The 24,491-nt window shown below is 36.1% G+C and overlaps 1 protein-coding gene across 11 annotated transcripts in view; it reads right to left on the minus strand.

Annotated features, from left to right (window-relative positions):
* The window catches only part of ablim1b (actin binding LIM protein 1b), a 64,564-nt gene that overhangs the window by 28,486 nt on the left and 11,587 nt on the right, over positions 1–24,491 (minus strand). For 9 of the 11 annotated variants that reach the window (XM_052570810.1, XM_052570808.1, XM_052570809.1 and 6 more), the window contains exons 1-2: positions 21,344–21,605; positions 4,679–4,813 (exon numbers count right to left, since the gene is read on the minus strand). In XM_052570810.1, the coding sequence (XP_052426770.1) occupies positions 4,679–4,813; positions 21,344–21,590 (382 nt within the window). In that variant the 5' untranslated portion in view covers positions 21,591–21,605. Of the gene's footprint in view, positions 1–4,678; positions 4,814–15,187; positions 15,571–21,343; positions 21,606–24,491 lie in introns of those variants that run through there. The other 2 variants (XM_052570801.1, XM_052570802.1) reach the window with 2 other exon arrangements.

Here is a 24,491-nt window from a genome sequence, read left to right on the forward strand (position 1 = left end):
AGCAAAGCTGCAAAATAAAATGCAGTGATTGTTAAAATAACCGCTGAGTCTACATAGCACAAATATATGATTTCTGAGTCTGACCTCAGCAAGGAATGCAGCTGGTACTGTATGCTACATGCAAGTATAATTTAAATCCTTAAACACATATCTCCTGTGCTTATATTAATTTCCCTTAATCCACTGCATTGGCTGCACTGAGTTGAATTGTTATATATACCACCATTCTGAAGTTTGGGATTAGCTGGAGTTTATTATTTGAGGATACTTGAGTCAGTTTTGGGGGAGATGAAAATCTGAGAAGCAGAAGATTTAAGAAAAAAGTCTCTGTTAAATATCATTGCTGAGAAAAAAATTATACATTAAAGAATTTTCAAATGAGACAGAAATATTTCAGCAATGTTGCCTCCCTAATCTAAGTTAATATTTACTATTTTTGCACATTTTTAACATAATTTGCAAGTTAATCTATAATGCTAGTTCAATCATTCACAAACAGAGCATTTTGTGTGTGTGTGTGTGTGTGTGTGTGGACTTTAGATCATGGACATTCTTAGAATGACCTCTGGTTGGACTCATTGCTGATTCCTGTCCCAGCTGCATTCGTGAAGCCACAGTATTACAGCCTTCGGTTTGACATTACAGGGCTAGTTCCAGACACACATCACTGCTTAACAGTTTGTGTTTCGTATCTGAGGCAACTTGCTGACTTAATGTTGGGTTTTAGAGAGAGCAGTAAATTGTTTGTTGCTTTCATGATGTCTTACGGTGTTGTGAGTTATAATGGGTTTTATGAGTGTCCCCTTCAGAGACTGACAGAAAAAGACTGAGTGAGAAATGTGACTGAAAGAGTGTGTGTGTGTGTGTGTGTGTGGATGCATAAAGTAGAGAGATTGTTTTACAACTGACAACTGTTTGGTTAATGGGAGAAGGGATGGAAGGTGTGTTTGTGTGTGTGTAATATCCAGTCTATGTGTGTGCATCATAGAGTCTGGCTAGTTGGTAATGTGTGTCTCTGACAGTGACAGGTGCCAGAAAAATCCTCTCCGCTATTTTAGTAAGGACTGCCTGAACTTCTCTAGCTCCACGTTTTCTAAACAAAGAATCTCATTAGGACTTACCACACACATAGATATCTAAATATATACCTTATCTTCAAAATGCAGATGACCTGACCTCGCCAGGTAGAAACCAAGCTTACTCTTCCTGTTGATTAAACATACTCTGCTAAAACTCTTAAACCAATAATCCAGATTAAATTCAAATTAAACGGTTAGTTCAGCCAAAAATAAAAAATCCGCCTGAGCTTTAGCCACCCTCAAGCCATTCTAGGTGGATATGACTTGATGATCTTCTTTCAGATGAATCCATTCAGAGTCATATAAAAAAAATTGTCCTGGCTCTTCTTTTCTGGCTCTATCATTTTAGTGGGAGGGTATTTCTGTTTAACAATCTAAAACACGTTGAACAAAGCGCGCTCATCCATAATAAAACGTGCCTGACTTTAAATTCGATTTACTGCAGACATAGAATTGGTGATTCATTTTTCTCCTATTCTCCTATTCAAGTCACATGATCTGGTTCTCACAGAGAAAAACTCATAAACCTAAAACAATAAAAACAGCAGTAACTTCAACAAAGCAACATCCTCCTATAAATGAAATGCTCAAATACTTGTGAAATGAATCTTTTGCTTTGAGGTCAGCCTGTGACATCATCTTCTTGGCTATGACATCCTGAAATGACATGTTCAGGCCCACAACCCTTGACCCTGAGGGGCATCTGCCACTCCTCATTAATGCAAACCCACAGCTGTTGAGTGACTGGCACACACACACATGCACACACACACACACACACGTTCACAGACAGACAGACTGGCAATCTCTGTAGAAGTATGTGCGGACCCTTTCTCTTCCGTCTTATCCTCCCAATAGGGATCATCAGAGCTATTTCCAGCATTGCAGCGCTTTAACAGCTCCCGGAGACTATGCCCAAAATAGCACACACAAGCTCGGTGACTGACACAGCATTCACACACAGAGCGAGAGAAAGAGCGGGAGGGAAAATGTGCAGAAAGACAGGGTGAGACATGGGCAGGAATATAAAGTGATCGGGTAGAGAAGTGGGGAGCAGAGCTGTAGATGTTGACTGCACATGCTCACTCTCGCATTCTAAGTGAGCCTGCTTAGAGTGAACAAATTAAACTAATAGAGCAAAGCAAGGCCCATTAGCTTACAACCCAGCTGTAGAGGACTGCATCTTCTCTCGCCAGAGTTCAGGTACTGGCAGGTCACCCCAGCAGAAGCACTCCAGCCAGGTATCCACAGAGAAAGTAACATCAGACCTTATGTAGAAGCCTGAATCCTGATTTCTATGAATGGAGTTGACTGACTAGAAATATGGGAGATCCATTAGATAATGGATCCCTTGTAAGTGGACTACAAGTCACCAGCCTGCTTAACCTGAGCCTTCTTGCTGTCCTCTTCTGTAAGTAAGACATATACGTGGCTAGCAATAGTCTTACTCTTTCTAGATCTAGGAAAGATGGGGATTAATATACGTTAATATGCATGCAGGACAACTGGACTATGACACTTTGAGTATTTATAATGGTACTGAATGGTTTCAATATCTATATGGCACTCACATGGTTCTCAAAAAGTGGGATCCAAATGTCTGATACCATACTGCTTTAATAAAACTATCCTTGACTTATCATACAATTTGAATTGAACAAGAAACAAAAAATTCATAATATGTTTGGTTTGTGGTTTGTATTATATGCATAAAAATCCATGTATGTTGTTGTTACATGTATGTTGCATAACAAAATGCATATGCACATTTAACATTAAGTAAAAAGTTTAATATAATAAATAGGTCACACTTGTCCAATCTCTCCATTAACAAACCATTAACTAAGACTTATGCCTCAATAAACAATAAACTAATTTGCTGTTTGACCTGCATGAAAAATGATGATCATGTTGTCCAGCATGATTTCTGAATAATCCAATGAGCATCTTGTGTTTGAAAACAAGACCATCTGACCGTCTATACAGAGTCACATTACCAATTTCACTAATTTGATTATTTGATTAGTGACCTAGAAAGTGTGTAGAATTCGAAAGTATTTATTATTCATATTATGTCAGTATTTATTTTTATATTTATTCAATTTAAAAATGCCAAACGTTTCTAATGATAAAATACTATCTTAAATAGATTTGAATCACATAATTTCAATCTCTTATTTTAAACTTTAAACTTCAACTCTACTTGTAGACGTGAACAATCATGTGACAGATGCTGGTGGGAACGAGTTCTGGTAATTTTTGGTGTTTTTTTTTTTCATTTTTCATTCGCTCTGTGCTTATGAAGTAAATCTCGTGATTTCCCAGTCTTGCACACAAAATGCAAAAAAAAAATCTGATTTAAAAAATGAAGTGTTTAGTACTTACTGTCCGCACTGCCATTTTGAGATCTTGTCTGTTTGTTCAGAGAGTGTCATCAATTAGCTTAATTAGCAGAATTAGCTTTTCTTTTAATGCACTGATTTAACACTAAAAAGTTGAACTAAAGCTGGAGTAACAGAGAGAACGCAAGCTCTTATAGTCAGTCATGATGACAGTGCTCTCTCATTTTTAACCTTGTTTCAGGTAACTAATGCAGCGTCTGCGATTAGTGACTAATGCGGAGCTACATGTGGAGTGAATTGCTCGGGTGAGATTAAAAGAAACCCTGAAAGACCTCAGCTTCTGAGGGCTGTTTAAAGGATTGCTTGGAACTGAAGCTTAAGGACGCACTGACATTTATTGTCAAGACCCTTCATACAATTATCTGCTGTATCAACAGGTCCTCAATGTTTCACATATTGAAGTGCTGCACATTAATCAAGAATGCAGAAACGGACCGTTTTTCTTCTTTGAGAGCACGTAAACAAAGGCACATTGAGCCACTGAGCTCTCGCTGAGGCTTCCGGAAGGAAATGGATTGTCTGCTCTTTGTGACTGGCAACATGCCACCACATAAACTTTATATTATCTTATGCAACCTGAGGGTCAATCCATATGGAGCGCAAAGAATGAAAATCAGCTTTTAGAGAGACAGCCAGAAACTCTTCAACTAAATAAAGAAGGTCAAAACTTCATGTAATACCACAACAGATCTAAAGAAAAACATGTGATGGGAAACTCAATCTACTGTACTTCCTGCCTGTATCATTTCAAGAGAGACTCTCCAAGCAAATTTAGTCAGTTTTTCCATAATTCCTGCCAAATGATGTCGGTAAAACAGGTATGAACATAGAAGAGCACAGAAGTCTGGATAAAGAGTGCCTGGCCCATTTTATTAAATTATCATGGTTGCGCAGAGGGGGCGTAATACAGTTTTGGACTAACTTTGGTTTAATTTATCAGGTAATGAAGTTCTGGGTTCCTCTTTACTCAACTCCACAAGCCATCTGCTTTATCAGAGCCAGCTTTGTTAATCTATCCTTTGGTCACATTTTTGACTGTGGATGGATGAAGCAATGACTTCAATAACAAACAGGCTAAAGTGGAATTTGGTTCTACTTTGTTAATCCGTCATTCTTGCCCTAAGAAACTAGCTTTCAGAAGTTTCCACAAATAGATTAAGATGGTCTAACAGCCACTGTGTAATAAATCAATCTTACCTTTGCATGTGAAACATTTTATATGGAAGTGCTTGGATTGCACCCGGAGAACCTCTCCCTTGCATGGCTGCCCACACTTATAGCACTGGATAACCAGTTTTCCTGGTGGATGGTTTGGTTCCTGAGGATGGGCCACTGTCAAAGAACACAGAGACATGGATTAGCAAAGACGTCCATTATGGAAGTAAACCACACTGTAACACAGATAAGGAGGATAGGATTCTCTCATTTAATGAGCTTCAAACCCACAACAATATATTTGACAGCCAACATTAACAAGTGTATATACAATTGGTCCTTAGCTACTAAAAGATAATAAATCTACTAGAGCCTATACTGTATTACATACGTAATTTGAATAACTAGAATTTTATCATGACACTGAAATTACAGGCCAGTTATGGATTCTGATCACATTCAACAAAATGTGTAAAAGCTAATGTTGACAAAATTCTCACACAGATCATGGTAACACTTTACTTTGATGTCCCATTTGGTTATGTTATTTAATCCATTAACTGACATTAACAATAAGCAATACATTAATGGCAGTACTATTTAGTCTTATTTAATAAAAAGACAACTGTTCATTGTTAGCTCGGGTCCATTAAATAACTTTAAAAGACACCACTTTTGATTTTAACTAATGCATTAATTTGAAATGAACACTAATTAAATTAAATTAAATTCTTGAATAATTTTTATTGTTGTATTTATTGTAATGCATAACCCAGAAGAAAGCCTGCAAGTAATTCAGAAATAAAGAAATAAAATACATTTTACATGTAAATATTTCAATTAAAAATTGTGTGTTTCACAGAAGGACAAAACTGAGGGTGAGTAAATGAAGACAGGATTTTATTTTTTAACAATTTGAGAACTACTAAGAGTAGGCCTATTATAATTTAACCATTTGTTAAAATTAAACAGTTTTTAAATGGTTTGTAATATCCAGCTACTTTTTTGGCAAGGTACAATACATGGCACGGTTATATAAAACTGAAACTTAATTGTTTTTATAATTGGATGCACTGTTCCTGCATTTAAGCACTGTTGCTATTTCCATTGCAATAAATATGCATGTAGATGCAAAACGAATAAACAAAAGGCTTGCTGAACCTCAACTATAGCCTTAATTACATAATGCTTGTAACTGTCTAGAAAGTGTTTCAAAGGGCCAATGTCCCCACTTTGGGTGCTATCACACAGTGTGTGGGTGTAAGTGGAGTGTTAGGTGTTGGAAGGTTGTTTTTGGAGTGATCAGCAGGACAAGTGGACTGCCACACAGTGGTTATCACAGCCACACAGAGTCATGTTGTTTACATATCTACTGCTCTTCACAAGTGTCATTTAGAGTCGGTACAGTTGCATAACGAAGGTCATTAGTCATTTGTGCTTTGCCGTTTACCAACTTCTGACATGTTAGCCTGTGGACACAACAGCATAAAGAATTATTCTCCCAAAATAATTTTTCATTTTGGAATGCGCTATTCCTTTAAAACATAAACACCACTATAAACAGACATTAAAACTCAAGAACACTCTTCAGCTGTTTATAATCTTGATAATTGCATGCCCTGAAGGAGAGCAGATGTTCCACAGACAGAAATAATGGATGAGCTGTGTGCTGAGGCTCACAATACTTCAATCGTTTTCTCCCTGTATCAGTGTTTGCATTCTGTGTTGTACTTAGGCTTTACTATGCCAGATTTGTTCAAGGTCATCAGGCCAAGACAGTGTCCACTCAAAGTTGCTGTTCTAAACCTGGCGGCACTCAAAAGCTAAAGTTAATTCGAACGAAAAGAGCTCTAGACCTTTCAGAGTGGCCTCTCATTAGCGTGACCAGGAATCTTTCCTCTTACTCTCGCTATCCTTCCTCCTTTTGACATTTACTGCTACTCTTAAAATCACAGGAACCTGTAGTCTCCGTCTCTCTCACTCCAGGATGACACTTCTTCACTTTATGTCTCCTGTTTTATTGGAGAGTTAATGCATGCCTCTCTAATCTAATCGTTGGCCATTTGAAAGGCTTGTGCAAGATTAACATAGAGAATCTCCCTCCCACCATCACTCGCCGTTCCTTATCAGGCCATGTGTTTAAATATAATATTGCCACCCAAAAGAGTCTCCACTTTGTAAACTGCTCTGGGGGCTTTTTCAAATACTGTATGTCTCCTAATCATATAGTGCAGATCATTTATTTTCCTATTACTTATGCATCATGAGTTTAACTCAACTCCTTTACATTTATTTAAAAACCTGTTTTCAATAGCTAATACGACATTTTTATTTAATTATGTGAATGATTTTTTTTTCTCAATAAGTACACATTTTTTTAAATGTCATTTGAACAACCATTTCATAAAACTGAACCTTAAAGGTACAATTTGTAAGATATTTGCAGTAAAATATCCCAAAACCACTAGGCTAGTGTTATATGTTTTGTCCAGCTGATTACTAACAATATCTCTAATGTTTTCAACTACTTTTAAATCATGAGAAAATTCCCATTCTAAACAGTGACACGGGGCAGTGCAGTCGCCTGTCAATGACGTTAGTTACCCTTTGTTACTGCCTTTACTGATGTAGAAACCACATAACAACAGTGTCGTGGACAAATGCAGAAGGAACATTTTATGGAACATAATTACTGTTTACTGTCTGCCGCTGGTTCTGTCAACAAGGACAGATCCCGTAAGCGTAAGCGTATGGGCAAACCAAATGACCCAATAAGAGTTTGGGACAAGAGGAGGGAAAGAGCGAGGATCAACATCGGTGTTGCATTTTCTAGATGGAGGGAGCTTTGCGACAAACTTTAACTAGAAATAGATAAGTATTATGGGGCATACACGTCGAACGCGGGGCATCGCGTCTCATGACTCACAGTTCAGTGGGGGCATCAGTTGTGAAATCTGATCTATTCACTCAGTGAGTCTAATTCAAAATGTTAAATTATGAGGAAACTTGCATTAAAAATAATTATTTATAAGAGTAAACTGATCATGAATTGACATCAAGGCTTGTGCAATGTTCATGTGTGCACAAGAAACACTGCCACACAATCTAAAGCCACAGTCAGGCTAGAATTTGAGTGAGCAAAATTTCTATAGACGATATGAAGTAACACACTTTGACGTCTTTTTGAAAAAGAAAAAAAAAAACAGTTCCACATAAAATGCATGCAAAATGTAAACATATGCAATCTACTCCCTATTACTGCAATGCTGTAATCCTGCAGATCTACAGTTTGTGTACTTTTAATTCAGTATAAAGCAAAGAAATGGACGGTGTCCATTATTTTTTCTCTGCTGAAGTTGTCATGGATGACAGGAATTGGTGAGCAAGTTACTAATCAGTAATGATAAGATTCTGCTAGTGCTTTGTGCTCATAAATGTTCCTACCAGCCCTTGAAACTGAAGCTCAGGATTTTGTCTCAAACTAGCCCCCTCCGACTGAGACAGCTGTTGCTATAGCAACCAGCTCTACCAGGGCGGCAACATCATGACACCGGGAGCTCATACGGTGAAGCTGCAGTGTTGACAGACAATGGCAAGCTAAGAATGATCTGTTTAGTGTTTCAATCACGCAGCTGGGCTAGACTAGGAGAGTTTCCTGACATATGCTGTAACTAATACAACAGCTCAAACTGTAGCTAACATTTTAGGCAGACACACAAAAGGCAGATTTGGACACTGCTACAGTATGTGTTTTCTGCATTCAGCCAAAGGCAGTGTGTGCTACCTCTACTCTGTCACGCTCGACGCAGATGTGAGGGAATGTGGGCAGATGGTGAAGAACAGCACAGCTAAACACTGAGGCTTCCAGAAACATAAACACTATGATCTTCATTCATGACGCATGTGCAAGACATATTTATATGTTAATTGTCTTTAAAAGATTCTGAAATAGTTGCATTAAAATAATGGTTTTATGTACAATACACACAATATGAATGCCGAGTTTTTCATGGATAAGATCTGCAGTATAATTTAAGAACATGGTAAATGGTATGAACTAAATCTTATATCGTCTTCATGACATGCTACCTGGAGAGGAAAAATGATTTAATTTAATTGATTCATTTAACCATTATTAAATTATTATTAAATTATTAGTGTTTTTTTTTTATTTACTACAAAAGTAATCTGAATGTAAAAACAGGCAATTAACATGCACAAATACATTTCCAATAAACAAAAAATTATAATAATAAAAGTGTGATATGTTATTACTATGTTATTACAGTGTGATGTATTGCTGTGCCTACACAGCTTAATTTTCAGCAGTCATTACTCCAGTCTTCAGTGTCACATGATCCTTCAGGAATCATTCTAATATGCGGGTTTGGAGCTCAATAAATATTTCTTCTTATTATATTGAAAACAGTTATGATGTATTTTTTTATGTTTCAAGAATACAAGTTTAAAAAAACAGCATTAATTAAAAGTATACTTTTTTCTACCAATATAAAACGTTTGATCAATTTAATGCGTTCCTGTTGGATAAAAGTACGAATTTCTTTTTTTTGTCTTTTTTTTTTTTATCATACTAACCCTTAACTTTTGACTGGTATTGTATATTCAATAAACAACTTCAGAATATGTAACATTCGAGTTTCAAAAAACTCAAAACTGTAAAGCTAATATTAAACATGGCACTAAATCTAAACTCTGACCCACAGAATATAAACTAAATTCTATATTAATACAGTTGATACAAAAACATCTGCCACAGTATAACAAAATCTCACACGGTATATTCTGTGATAGCTCCACCAAGCTCTCCTACTTCGAGAGAAATGAAAATGCTGACCCGTGGTGATTTAATGTATAATACCTGTCCATTAACACACACAGATACACATGAACCCATTTAAAAAGCTTCTGATGGCGTTAAGTAGAGTTTAACACTAAATTATTTCAGGCTGCGTTACTGAAGAGGGTTATTCAATCCTGAGGCAAAGTGTCTTTCGAGTTGAACCGGCGTTCTGACTCAGAATGAGTGTGTGTGTTTGTGTGAACAGAGTGAGTCAATGTTTTACTCCTCACCACTGCCTCCAGCAGCCATTTTCAAACGACACATCTTCAATACATTCCTCCTCAACTCAGATCAAGCAGGTCTAAACATCTTTTTGTCTGAGAGATTGTTTCACCTCTGCTAATTTTAACCTTACAACAACCCCCATACTAATCTCAGTAGTAGCTCCCCTCTCGACTCAATACTTGACCCCTAGTAACCTTCTGCGCTCTGGCCAAGTACAAACGACCGGTCAATTCGCACATGTCAGGGCCGGATGCTAAAGAGAGCTTGTTTTAGACACAAACGTGGACTGATTACTGTCTTTTGCCCACAGGCAATATGTTCAGGGTGAAATATTCAGTTTTGAATAATTATTTTGTATTGGATTGATATTGTATTTGTATTGTGATGAGCATCTGGCTCCCCTCCAGTCAACGTCACGCCGGCCTTCACGTTGCTGGCCCACATCCAGACTCATAAATAGGGTCTGTGGCCAAGAGGAGGAGTGAGAAAATGAATCAGTGTTGGCACCAACTGATAAATATCGTCTCTCATGACCGCTGTCATAAATTCAGTTGACATATTAAAATTTATATGCACCATATTCTTCAGGACTGAGAAATACACAATATAGTCAGTTTGTTTATATAGAAGTGTATGAAACACAATACAGTACTGTTAAAAAGCTTGGGATTGGTAAAATGATCTATTCTTTTTCAATTAGAAATGTTTTCTTTTTATTTATTTTATGATAAAAAAATTGCTATATGTTCTGTATTGAGCTATCTGAGACTAGTTATAGCACTTGCATATCTTTTGTTGATTTTGATTGCTTCCATTGTCTTCATTTGTAAGTCACTTTTTATAAACTCTGCTAAATGTCTAAATGTCTATATGCTCACCAAGGCAATAATGTGAAAACTTATATATATTTCTATTTCTATTTTATTTCAAAATGTAATTTATTCCTGTGATGACAAATCTGACATTTCAGCAGCCATTGTTCCAAGCTTCAGTGTCACATGTAATAATTCTATGAAATTTTATATTTTTAAGGAGAAAAAGAAAGTGCAAAAGAAATAAAAGCTTTAATTTCTTTAAAAAAAATCTAACTTTTGAAAGATGCATGAAAGAGTGTTTCTTGCTATTCATGAAAAATAGATGCAACTTCAAAGTAGAACAAATTTGCACATACTGATTATATCATTGATTTTCATCTTTCATCTTTGATCTGCTACTACTACTATCATACTCTTTGAACGACGATGTCAAAAACCAACACTGTAAAAATTATTCTTAATAAAAGTAAAATAAATACAGCATAACACTGCACTAGTGCTCTCTAGTGTAATATTAAGAGTATAATTCATCATATTTTGGCTGTGGAAACCTTTCGCTGATGAAGATCGATATATAGCCTAATATAAAAAAATCTCATAGTTTTAGTCAGCAATGTGTCATATTCTGGGGCTTTGGGAAAATTGAAGCGCGAATCAATCCCAGTAGATTGAATTTACATATTTTACCTGAAATAAATTCAGCAGAAGAGTCTACAGTCTACAGTAGACTTATACATTTATATGTGATTCAGCATCACTGAATTTGTAGTGACATAGTGTAGTCTTGTATTGCTGATTTTATAAAAAAATAAAATAAAAAAATAAAAAACATGCTAAAATCTGACCCCAAAAGACCATTTTCTGTCTGTCTGGTTTTAGAGATAACTATTGGTCTCCGGGTAAAGTATTATTATAATTAAAGCATTAACTTAAATATACTGTTTGGCATACACACCAATACATAAAGCTAACTCAACCACCAAGCAAAGGACACATACCATTGTGATAAGCACATGTGATAAGCATATCTGTACCACAACCCATGAGGCCCCTGAGATCACGTTCTCGGTCATTCTCATATTTCCATGACTTTTAAAAGGCCAATAAAATACATATCAGGCCAGCTAAGAAACTAATGTTGGGCACACTACCAAAATAGGACATGGGACAGGGTTGAATATTCCTGCTGCATAGAAAATAATGTAATTTCTTGTTGACTCCTGAGTATTTTCTTTAATAATGGATGAAATGATAGAAAAGAACTTAATTGTACTAAATCATACTTTTGTATGAAGAGGTAGATCACATTTACATCCATCTGGTAATTTATTAACACTCAGACCCTAAACTTCAGCTATAAAGAGCATAATCATCTAGATTAATAAAAAGTGTTTGTTTGTCACTGCAGTTAACATACATCAAGCCCAAATGTATATTTTTATTGCTTCTTAAAAGCCTGTTTTGTCAAAGTTTAGGTTGATAAATAGGTTTAAAGAGTATTTCCAACATATTTCTGCTGAGATCAGTATGCTATGTGGGCAAAAAATAAGCTCAACAACACTGAAACTCTATGTAGCAGAAAAACTGTTTATGCATACAATGTGAATATTAGGCTATAACCCTTTCATATAGGTAGTGAAATAAATATGTGCAGTTAAAACAGTCCTTAGAGACATTGTCTTTGGCAAATTATCATTATCTTAAAATATCCTGTCCTATAGGGCTACAAAACTGGTATAGCCATTCTTCTAATACAGAAAAATACATTTTTAGATCAAAAGTCATGTGAAGCTATCATGTGTCCATTTATGGTAAGGTTATCAGAGTTATGTGCCTTTGACGTGAGTCCAATGTGAGCATTTCCATTTAAACACTGATAGTATTGAGAGTATTCAACCAAACGTTGAGTGGAGTCTGAATGTGTGTGTGTGTGTGTGTGTGAGAGTGTGGGCATGTTTTTGTGACATATCAGGACACAACTCTGTATAATGACGTGGGTATGACACAGGTATTACAAGGAGAGGGTGACTTATGAGGACATAACCCATGTCCCCATTTTTCAAAACGCTTATAAATCATACAGATTGAGGTTTTTTGAGAAAGTAAAAATGCACAAAGTCCCCACTTTTCACAAAAACAAACATGTGTGAGTGTGTGTGTGTGTGTGTGAATGTGATTTCATTGCTAAGCCAGGCTCAGACACTACCCAGCTGCATGCATGGAGTAAATGGACAATCTGGCACAATGGGGAATGAGATTGCACTTGGCCAGTGATGCAGTAGAATAAAATTTGAATAAATGTAATTAGATGTTAAAAAATGTCTTCAGTTTTCTGGTGAAATAAAGACTTGATGTTTTACGAATGAATGTGTTTTTCTACTATGTTTTAAATAATGTATTGTATTTTAAATGTCATTAATATATTAATTAATTAATATTAATATTAACAATATAATATACATATTTTTATAGCAAAATGGCAGGATAATATTAAGTCATTTTTACATAACACTTCATATTTAGTTTGAGGTATAATGTGAATGCCATGAGGAATAGGAACTGTAGACTGTCTGAATAATATAACAGACGATATTTATATATAAATAATACAATGTACAAAATAATGTTTTATTATTATAAATCAATATAATATTTATAATAATAAATGGTTTATATTTATTATCATAGATTTCTAAACAATATCTTTTCTAAATAATATTAATTGATCATTTAACATATTGTAGAAATGTCTATTATGCTTTTGTTTGTGTATTAGCTTGTGGCGGCTAGCCTAACAATAAATGTTTAAAGAAACTCCATGCATGTATTAATGAACATATTGTGGGTCATAGCACTGACATGCACGTGTTTGTGTGTAAATACAGGTGTGTGAGGTGGGTTTGCAGTGTGTGTTGTGCTGTGATTCACACGGGGCACGGCCTCAGCAACAGACCAGTCATCGGCCAGTTGCCATGGCTACAGCGATAGGCTAAATGCATTATTGAGTTCATTCTCTCTTAGGCTCTCTCTCTTCTCATGTCTCTTCCCCTCGCTCCCCCTCCCTCATTCTGCGCAGACCACTATTAGCTTTTTACTAAGGCATGATCTACTTTTGAAAACACGTACATCGCTGCTGCGAAACATCCCTCGCCTCCGTCTCTTAGTCGTGACACAGGCTTTCTTCGGGAAACAACCCTTTTCCCGGAGAGATCCCAAACAGGAACGCACTGTGCACTGCTTTCAGTTCAGTTAATAATTCAATAGCCTGCTAAATTCCTACATAGTGTTACACAACATCCCTGCTAGAAACTGTGCCATCAGAAGCTGCTTTGGTTGAATAACAGTCAGTTTTGTGTCCTATTTTGGGTGTTTTTCACGGTATTGTTTTAATCAGGCGGTGTGGTCCTGAGGCCTGAGTAAACACGATAATGAAGCGTTTAAGATTCACCAGATGTTGCTGCTATAATGCGGCTTCCCTCATCAGAGAACATGAAACTTCTGAAGTTACTGCCGCTTAATATTCGCAAAGAACTCCCAGCACGAAAGTCCTGCACAGACAGTTCTGCACTTTCACACACAACCATTAGACATACCAATCACGGTATCATTTAGACTAGAATGTGTAAAATACGTACCAGACCACACAAACCGAGAGAAAACAGAAAAGTTTATAAAATGGTCTTCTGGATCATAATAAACACACATTATGTTTGTATAGCACAATGTGCAGCCCACATGCTGAGAAGCGATTTAGAGGTAAAGTAATCGTCTTTAAGACCAACCCAAGACACAGATATCAATTCATAATTAGCATTACATTAACTGCAAGCTTCAGAATCGCAAACAAATACAAAAACACAAGCTTTCTCATATTCCCAGCACTACATGGTCGACCAACATGAGCTTTTTAACGTCTAATGCCATCACAGGTATCTAGAGAGCAAGGTGGCTCATATCCAACATAATACCAATAAAATTAACAAAACTTAATGGTAGCGAATAACGCATTATTACTATTTTACACAATATATAGCCTACTAGAAATATAAAATGCACACAATTGCTTTTTTTACACTAAAAGTACACAATATATCCTCAAAACTTATTGTAAAATAGATTTGATTTTTAAGTGCTTTACATTATAAAAAAGTGCACTATTAAAGTAGTTTTACTACTACAAAATATACTCAAAATGAATTAAAACATGCACTATTTTATGCAAAATATATATTTAAAAATAATAATAAAAAAATGACAGCAGAAATACACACCATCAACTGAGTTTCACTTGATTTACACGTTATTATAAAATAAACAAAAATGCACACTGTCCGTCAGTATCCAAACTAACATTAGTGAAATATTACTTTCTGTTGATAAATCTATCAAACAGAATTATCAGCAATGTCAGAATAGCTTACTGACTACCAATTAATCGCCCAGTCCAATAAATCACTTAATCAATAGCACCACTATGTTCCCTTCTGCAGTATCTCATTCGTTTTTATACACCGCAATCCTTCTAAAGCAGCAAACCGTCCTCCCTACAATCAACACGCACGCAAATCTCCCACACGCTGGCCTGGTTTGCTCCCTCTGCATGAGCTCTCTCTCCTGGTCCCCACCCAGTGCTGTGCAGTGCCATGCTACCTTTCTCCTTCACCATGACCATTGGCTCCTCAGTGTCTGCTGGGGCTCTGATGAGGAGGATCAGAGGGAGAGAGCTGCTTCCTCCTGCCTGCTTTCTTCCTTGGGTTCTCCTGCTTTACTCCTCCACTGAATCCGAATGTGAGGAGACGACGGAAGAGAGGGCGAGAGAGAGAGAGAGAGAGAGAGAGAGAGAGAGAGCAAGGCAACTGCAAGATGACAGCAGAGGAACGGATTGAAAGAGCTTGCACTCTCAAACTAAGCAGCCGCTCAGCAACTGCTGGCTTGGTCGTCGTTTCTCGAGCAGCCCCCCCTCTCCTCATACACACGCATACCGTGTGTGTGTGCTTGTGGACTCTGCCCCGGCTCTTCTGAAATAACCAGGTTGCAGCTGCCGTGTGTGACAAATGCAGATTCCACAGCCGTAATCCCTCCCAGTTCGAGACACCACCTTAAATTCTTCAAACAGAGATGGAGGGGACGGGCACATGTGACTCAGTTTAATACAATGCACATTTCTATTCTTCCCTATTCTCTCTCTCTCACACATACATATCGTCTCCCTCCCATTGTTCATCACATGCTCCGATTAGCTGTGTTTATTTCAGTGAAGTGCTGACTGCTGCTTTTACAACTCAAACCTGTTTGTTGCAGATGAATTAGCTGGAATATAATTCACTTTCTTTGACCCACGTATGATGTATGTATAAGGTAAAACAGGAAAACTATGCTATGGCTGGTGTTTGAGGGATCAGCTGGTGTCTCTCCAGACTATCCACGCGTCATGGCTGTAGATTATAGGATTACTAGGCTGACAATTGAATTGGGGAGTTCATTGAGAGGAGTTATTAATATTCACAACAGTGCAGTGGTGTCAAGGGGTAGCGTGTACTGAGAGAATGGGGCTGCTCTGACGAATTACCCAGAAGTCTTGGTACTCGCAGGAAAGGGGTGGTATGTGTATACACTTTTTTTAGCTCCGTATTTTGTATGAGACCGAGACAAACTGTTCTAAAGTTTGGGGTCAGTAAGATTTTTTTAAAATGTTTTTGAAAGCTCGCCAACGCCAAAAACAGTATAAACAGTAATGGTGTGAAATATTAGTATGATTTATTAAACAACTCTTTAGTATTTTAATATAGTTTAAGATTTATTCTTGTGATGGCAAAGCTGGATTTTCAGAAGCTTTTACTTCAGAATTCAGTGTCACGTGATTCTTCAGATATCGTTCATATGCTGATATTGCTGTTCAAGGAATATATATATATGTTCATGTAGAGGCCCGTAATGCTTTTAAAAAATGGGCTGAGTCAGGCAAAAGTAGGCATGGCCCTTTGTTTGAAACAAAAAAAAGCACTAATGCCAGATTTAAATGTGCACTTCGCTATATTAAAAGAAATGAAAACATTATGAGGTCTGATTCACTGGCATGGAAGCTGCAAAATAATAATGTTAATGATTTCTGGAAAGAAATTAAAACTATTAATAATTCCAAAATATCTCTTCCGTCTAATATAGATGGTGTGAGTGGTCCTGATGAAATTTCACAGTTATGGCGGAAACATTATTGTGAACTACTAAACTGTGTAAAAAGTAATCTGTTTGTGGTGGATAATGTGGAGTATAATGATGATGTTGTTATTACTTCTTCTGAAATCCATGAAGCAATATTGAAGCTAAGGGATAATAAGGCATGTGGTCCGGATCATATTACAGCTGAACATCTTAAATTTGCAAGTAAGAAACTGTGTCCTCTGGTGGCTATGTGCTACACAGGGTTTTTTGTACATGGGGAGTTACCTGATTCTATGCTGGCTGTTGAGCTGGTACCTGTTATCAAGGATAAAGTGGGGAAGCTGAATAGCTCAGATAACTATAGGCCAATAGCTTTGGCCAGTGTTATGTCAAAAGTATTGGAGACAGTTGTTCTGTTTAGACTTGAGAGGTACGTCCTGTCTACGGATAATCAATTTGGTTTTAAACGTAAGCATGGTACTGATTTATGTATTTTTGCACTAAAGGAAATTTTAGATAGATATAATAAACAAAATTCCACAATGTTCTTGTGCTTCATTGATGCCTCTAAAGCATTTGACCGTGTTAATCATCAAAAATTGTTTTTAAAATTGATTAAAAGTGGGGTCCCTGGTTTTTTGATTAGAATCTTGGTCTATTGGTATTCTCATCAGACAATGAGAGTTAAATGGGGCAGTGTAACAACGGCTCCCTTTAAAGTGACCAATGGGGTTCGACAGGGTGGAATTCTGTCTCCTTTTCTTTTTAATGTGTATATGAATGATTTGTCTATGATTTTAAATGCTTGTGGTACAGGTTGTAGGGTTGGTGACTCACTAATTAATCACCTTATGTACGCTGATGACTTGGTCATTTTTAGCCCATATAGTGCTGGTATACAACAGCTTTTGAGACTATGCACACAGTATGGGGTAGATTTTGATATAAAGTATAATCCAAAAAAGAGTAAAATTATGACTATAAGAAGTAGAGATGATAAACATTCTCATTTTCCTGATTTTTATCTATCTGGTACTGTACTTGATGTATGCACAGATATTACATATCTTGGCCATATTATTGCAAATGACCTGTCTGATGACAAGGATATTTATAGGCAGCGTCGTAAGCTGTATGTGCAAGCGAACATGTTGTGTCGTAAGTTTAGTATGTGCTCTGTCCCTGTGAAGATTTCACTCTTTAGAACATACTGTACACCGTTGTATACTGCCTATCTTTGGTGCCGTTATAAGCAAGATAGCATTAGAAAGCTTACAGTGGCTTATAATGACAGCATGAGGCTGCTGCTAAGAGTCCCAAGAGACTCCAGTGCAAGCCATATGTTTGTTAGTGCTGGGGTACCTACCTGTGCTGCAGTCTTGCGTAACTTAATGTTTAGATTTATGGGTAGGGTGTCTGAGTCAAAAAATGATCTAATTGCTGTGTTGGCTAACCCTAGACGAAGTTCTGTAAGATTTTCGTCCAGACTGTGGAACCAATGGTGTACATGTCTGTATGCTAGACACTGAACACTGTGGAGGGTTAATTTTTACTTCTTGTATATTTATTAATTGTGTTTTTTTTTTTCTCTATGTATGTGTTTTTGTATTGTACTATGGATCCCTCTGGGTCTGGAAATAAAGTTTATTATATATATATATATATATATATATATATATATGTATATATATATATATATATATATATATGTATATATATATATATATATATATATATATATATATATATATATATATATATATATATATACATATATACATATATAATATACAAATTTTATTTTATAATATATATTATTTTTATTTATTTATTTACTTATTTCATCAAAGTTGAAATAGTTTGGTTGCTAAATATGTTATATGGAAACTGTGATAATTTTTTCCAGAATTCTTTAAAAAGCATAAAGTTCGAAAGCACAGAATATCTTTTAATCCGTTTATTGTGACCTTGCTTAGTAAATGTATTTATTTATTTATTTAAATCTTAATGACCCTTCATTGACCCTGAAATATTTAAATGGTGTATCCCATTGCATTTAAATGTATAGATGTTTCATCAATTACAGGTACTTTTACATCATGGAAAACCAATTCATTTATTTATTTATTTTTTACTAAAATCTTTTTGAGATGTAAAAGTCATATAATTTTTTTTTTTAAATACTACTTCTGAAAATCATGCTTTAAGTATATAGATTATGTTTTATTCTGGTCCCAAAACAGACTTTTCTTAAAAATAAATAAATAAATAAATAAATGAATAAATGGCTGTCCCTCAACCATGATTTCCATCACAACCAACAATGTTGCCTCTAATGAAGTTTCAAAAGTTAGTGTACTTGTTTACCAAGAAGACAACAGTAAAGAGCAGATGAAATCTGAAGTGTACAGTGTGACAAAAACAACTGCAGAGATTAGCATCACTTGCAAATCAAATTGTCATTTTAAAAAGCCTTACTTTAAAAAAATGAAAATTACCTTGTGCAGTGCACATCTCAGCCTTTATACTTCATTGTATAAAATGTAATTTCCTCACAATACATAAATTGAGATGTGTTGGAAATTACATTTGTTGGTTAGGAAAATCATGGTTCCGATAAACATGCATTAACATGGACAATGTTAAAGACAAACCAGCCAACAGGGCCAAACGTGTCCACAGCCTAAGAAACAGCACATGGGTTGATATGGTTAAAGGAGATTAACTGAATTTTAAATAAGGCAGGATGTGTGTGAGAGAGAGAGAGACACAGGGTGCCAGCATGAGAAGGCCACAAACAGCAGGTGTTGGATAAATAGAGGGACTTGAAGTCTATTATATCATTAGAAAGGCGAAAACAGCTGAATATTTTGTCAACAAGCAAGAGCAAAGAGAAGGGACTGAGCCAAAGCAACAAGAACACAGCTAGACCAGTGTCATTACTCTCCATTTACAGTCTATGTACAACAACACAAAACGCTACTACGACTACTTTATTAATGCTTTAATGCTTGTTTCAGAATAACATCATTTTCTCTGACATTCTAAAACACTAGACCGTGAATAGAAATGAATTATAGTTATTAAAGTTTTCACGTGTTTCTATGTGACATGTTCTAGTTGCTAGGATGTTTCATTTGGTTCCTTACATTTTATCCAAAAAACATAAACCCACATCTTTACAATGTCTGCAGCACAGTACTGCTATATAAAAGCAGCACATGTGGAACAGAGGAATAACACTATGACACCTTTGGCTTCAGGGTATCTCTGATTTCCACTTCCTGAAGGGAATCCAGACTTGCCTTGGCTATAAATGATTGATTGGTTGAGTGCAGCCATAATTACTGTATGCACTGTATGCACATAATTACTGTATGTTTCCCTGAGCACAAATGTCAACCATTAATAGTCAGGCTTATGCATCCATGCATGTCTATGCAGACGAGAAACCGCTGTCCAATCTCTAATTTCATCAGTTCTCAAAATATACAGCAGATATTTCCATAGATAATCCATATATTTCCATAAACTGAATAACATCCAGAAAGACCACACAGGTCATCTGCATCTGGAAATCACTGAATTATGCAAGCTTACAGTACGAATGGATTTGTATACGTTCTAGGAAATAACTGTTGCAAAAACAAAAGCAGAGTGTAGTTTTAACAAAAGTATTGCGGATTAAATTACACACAAATAGAAAATGCGTACTAAGACACAAGTTATGTCCTAAAACTGTATAAATAAATATGTCAGTATGTTACTCCAGGATGCAATGATAAATCTGCTGAAAGTTACAGTAAATTATGAAACATTTACAATACCAGTATATGGCATTTTACAGGGTATAAGGATGAGTGATTGTAAAAAAAAAGAGACCTTTGCAGACTAATGGGAAGATTTTTCAGGAATGTCTCTACCATTTCAGCCATAATCCTGCCAGCGGGATAGTGCTATGATCCAGCTCAGACTTCAGATTAGCCTCACATCCCACTGCCTTATAAACACAAATACCAGCATCTCTGTTTATCTCCTCAATTATTTTGCAATATGTTACATTTTTGGCTCAGTGCTATCCGAAATAGTTCTGCCCCTCTACAAACACCACTTAGTCACTATGACTCGTAACTGCTGCTCTGGTAAAATCTAAAATATCCATTCAATAAAAATATTTTTGGCTCATTTTAGAAATTACTCAAATATTTAAACTAATAATTATTATTATTATTATTTTTTCCAAATATCAAATAATTTTACTAAAAATAAAATTATGTGCATACCAAAATTTTATTGTACTAATTGCAAAATACTTAAATGAAATAATAAAATAAAATAAAATAAAGTAAAATAAAATATTACAAAGTATTGTAGTTTATGCCTAAGAAACAGTGGGGTTAACAAGAAAAAAACATTAATAAAATAATTTGAGTTGCTCTCTTAAAAATACTTTTACAAAAAGTATAACTACTTAAATTATTTTTTATTTTATTTTTGCTTTAACCCTTTTTCACTTAAAAAATAAATAAATTCTACACAACTGTACAACAACACAGGCAGTCATATAATGGGAATATGTTCTATGATTGCAAATAAGTGTCTAGCATGAGTCTAGCATCTCTCCTACTCTGTATCCTCCCTTACCGGGTCCCATGTCAGGGGGAGCCATTTTCTCCAGGATGGCATACTCATTAGGGTTCAAGAAAGGCAGCTGCTCCATCATGGACTGTTTGGGAATAAGGTAGAGCACCTCAGCCACGTTCCCATCTTCGATAATGGACATTCTCCGTACTGAGTTCTTGCGCTTTACCCGGTCCAGCACCACTGAGTCGTCGCTGCGGCTGGAGCCGCACAGTTTGCCAAAGCTGTTAAGATTGGGTAAGTTAGGCATGGTGAGACCCTCTAACCACTAGAGATACCATACAAGACAAACATAAAAATCGCCCGGTCATACAATAGTGAGTTGTGTTACAGCTCAACCCCAGGTACTAGATTAAACGTCCAGATCACAGGGGTTTATTTGTGTTGTTGGTGAAGCAGCGCTGAGCCCCTGCTGAGAGCTCTTTCCTGGTTTACTTAAGCAGATTACGGTCCAATGTATTTTTAGTGATTATCTTCTTCAGTGGAATGGAAAAAGAGCACCTGCATGGAAGTCATGATTTTATGATCTGATACAATACGATATCAAAAACAGATGGATCCTGGCTTAATGCTCTGTGATTGGATGCATCTTCTAGAAGATTATATATTAAATTTTACATTGAAGGGTATTGCAGCCGTATAATATATTGCAGTTTAAATCGTTTTTAAATCAAATCATGTGACTGGCTTTTACTCATTTACTCAGTTTATTTGTAATACAACACAAGGCATCAACGTCCTTATAATGGACATACTAGGAAATAAAACATATACAATAATGCATCGGCTCGATTAAATTGACATTTCAGATTAAAATAAAGATCCTCTCTAACAAAAAGCGCTTCGATCAGAGTTTGTAAAACCACGCCGTACAAGCATCCGCATTTAAACTGGCACGTCATCAAATCTGCTCTAGGGGACTTTGTCTGTGGTACTTTTAGAATCATAAACCCTGCTTCCATGTCTCATACGTACTGAGTAGCTAATATCACTCACATACAAGTTTAGGTGTACAGCAACTACTCTGCAAGGGCATAGAAGGGTATCTCCACAGTCACTGTCAGAGATCTGATAGCTGTTACATACATAAAAATCAACATTTCCACTGAGATCTTTACAATGGTCATTTATTCAAACGATCACATCAGCAGAAAGTGTGTGATACTTGGTTGTTCAATACATTAATTTTATTACTGCTATCTCTCTATCAGACACACAACACATCAGAGAAACACACACTTTAAAGGGAAGGTTTGATTAAAAATTACAATTCTGTCATCATTTTTCTTCTACGAAATATAAAAGTTGATATTTTAAAGAAATAAGAACAGGATGAAAATTACAGGTGTGTTTGGGGAGTATTACACCAAATATGTGTTTTAGTATTTGTTTGCTATAAGGTAATTTATATATTACCTAATGGTTGACAACATTTTATTTAAGCAGATTTGCACAATTATATGAATTCTATGTCTTCAAGAGATGCAGGGCAAAATATTGATGACTCATATTGCACTATACAAACGTTTTCCAATCGAATGCTTTCAATGATAAGCATGCTATACTAGAGGGTATATTATTAAATATATTAAAAGTACCATTCATATATGCACATTAACATGAATAAATATTAAGAGTCATTCATATTAAGAGTCATTCATATTCACATGAACAGCTACTATTTTTTCAAGTCACAGACACATACTGTAACATGCTAAGACAAAGTTAAAGGGTCACTTCACTTTAGAATGAAAATTCGTCCATCTTCCAGCAGAGGCCTATTAGCTCATGCAATGTATAATCAATGTGACTGACAGCAGACTGCATGTAAAGGACATATCAGCCTGTGCCATCTAGTGTTTCATGACTGAACTAGATATATGAATCTCACACTAGGATGATTTCACAGCAGTTACATAAATCATCAATCTGGATGAGAAGATACATTACTCTGACTGCTAATCGTAGACCCAGAGGAAACACAACCAGACATCCTGAGTGTTACAGTGTATTAAGTCTTCATGTGATACGTTCCTTCATTCCCATTTCTGTGACAGTTCGTTTTTCACTTAGGGCTTTTCATCTCCTCACCTGTGTGTGTCTTTGTGCATTAAGATAATGACTATGACATTACAGATACATACAGCTCACCAGTGCCATATAAGATCCAGGCGGAGGTTATGTGAGCAAGGAGACAATTTAATATAAAATGACTGTTAATGACAGAGTATGACAAAGTGCCCAGACCACCTATGTCTCCTTCCAGAGGGGCTTATGGGGGAGTCATGTAAGCATAATCACCACTTTATACTCAGGGAGATGACTATAGTCAACCTTCTGTGGGACAAAAAGCGTTTGTCAGCTGTGCTGGAGCACACTTACATAGACACATGAGCACAGAAACTATCTGTAAAGTTTGTTGTGGGGCACTCTAACAGTGCAGTGTGTAATTTCTTTGAGACTGGCAGCAATAAGCAATGATTATCTCACAGAAAGTTCTGTGGCAGATGTAGAAATGTCTAGACCCAACCACACACACACACACACACACACACACACACACACACACACACTTACAAACACGCGCACACACACACACACACACACACATTCTTTTAATACTACAAGACACTATTAAGCTGCACACAGTCTATTTTAGGATAAAGATACTCTCATGTTTTGAGTGATGGCTCAAAGCACATAGACAAAACAATTTAAAGCACTTAACTGAAATCTATTGTGAAGCCTATTAGAACCCAAAATATTAACGGTGCACCATTTAAACCAGCTAAATTAAATTTCCATCATTTGAGTATATGAATCCCTAAATGCTTGAAATACCTCACATGACAGAGCAGAGGCGCAGATTAAGTCCTGCTGACATATCACAGTGTTGTCATTCAGTCTCTGGCTGTGCTCAACAACACCACAGAGTATCCATTACCTCTGTCACACCCTTCACAGTCCCCAACATGAAGGTTAAACCAATACACAGCCATGTGACAAATCTGGGCAATAGGTGAATCTGGAACACCTTAGAACTTTCATTAATAACATTTGTAAACATTATTACAACATAAACTGCATATAGAATTATATATAAAAATTACATATAAAATCTCTCTCTCTCTCTCTCTCTCTCTCTCTTTCT

Source organism: Carassius gibelio, chromosome B12, assembly GCF_023724105.1.
Source record: "Carassius gibelio isolate Cgi1373 ecotype wild population from Czech Republic chromosome B12, carGib1.2-hapl.c, whole genome shotgun sequence".
Taxonomy (NCBI): Eukaryota; Metazoa; Chordata; class Actinopteri; order Cypriniformes; family Cyprinidae; genus Carassius; species Carassius gibelio.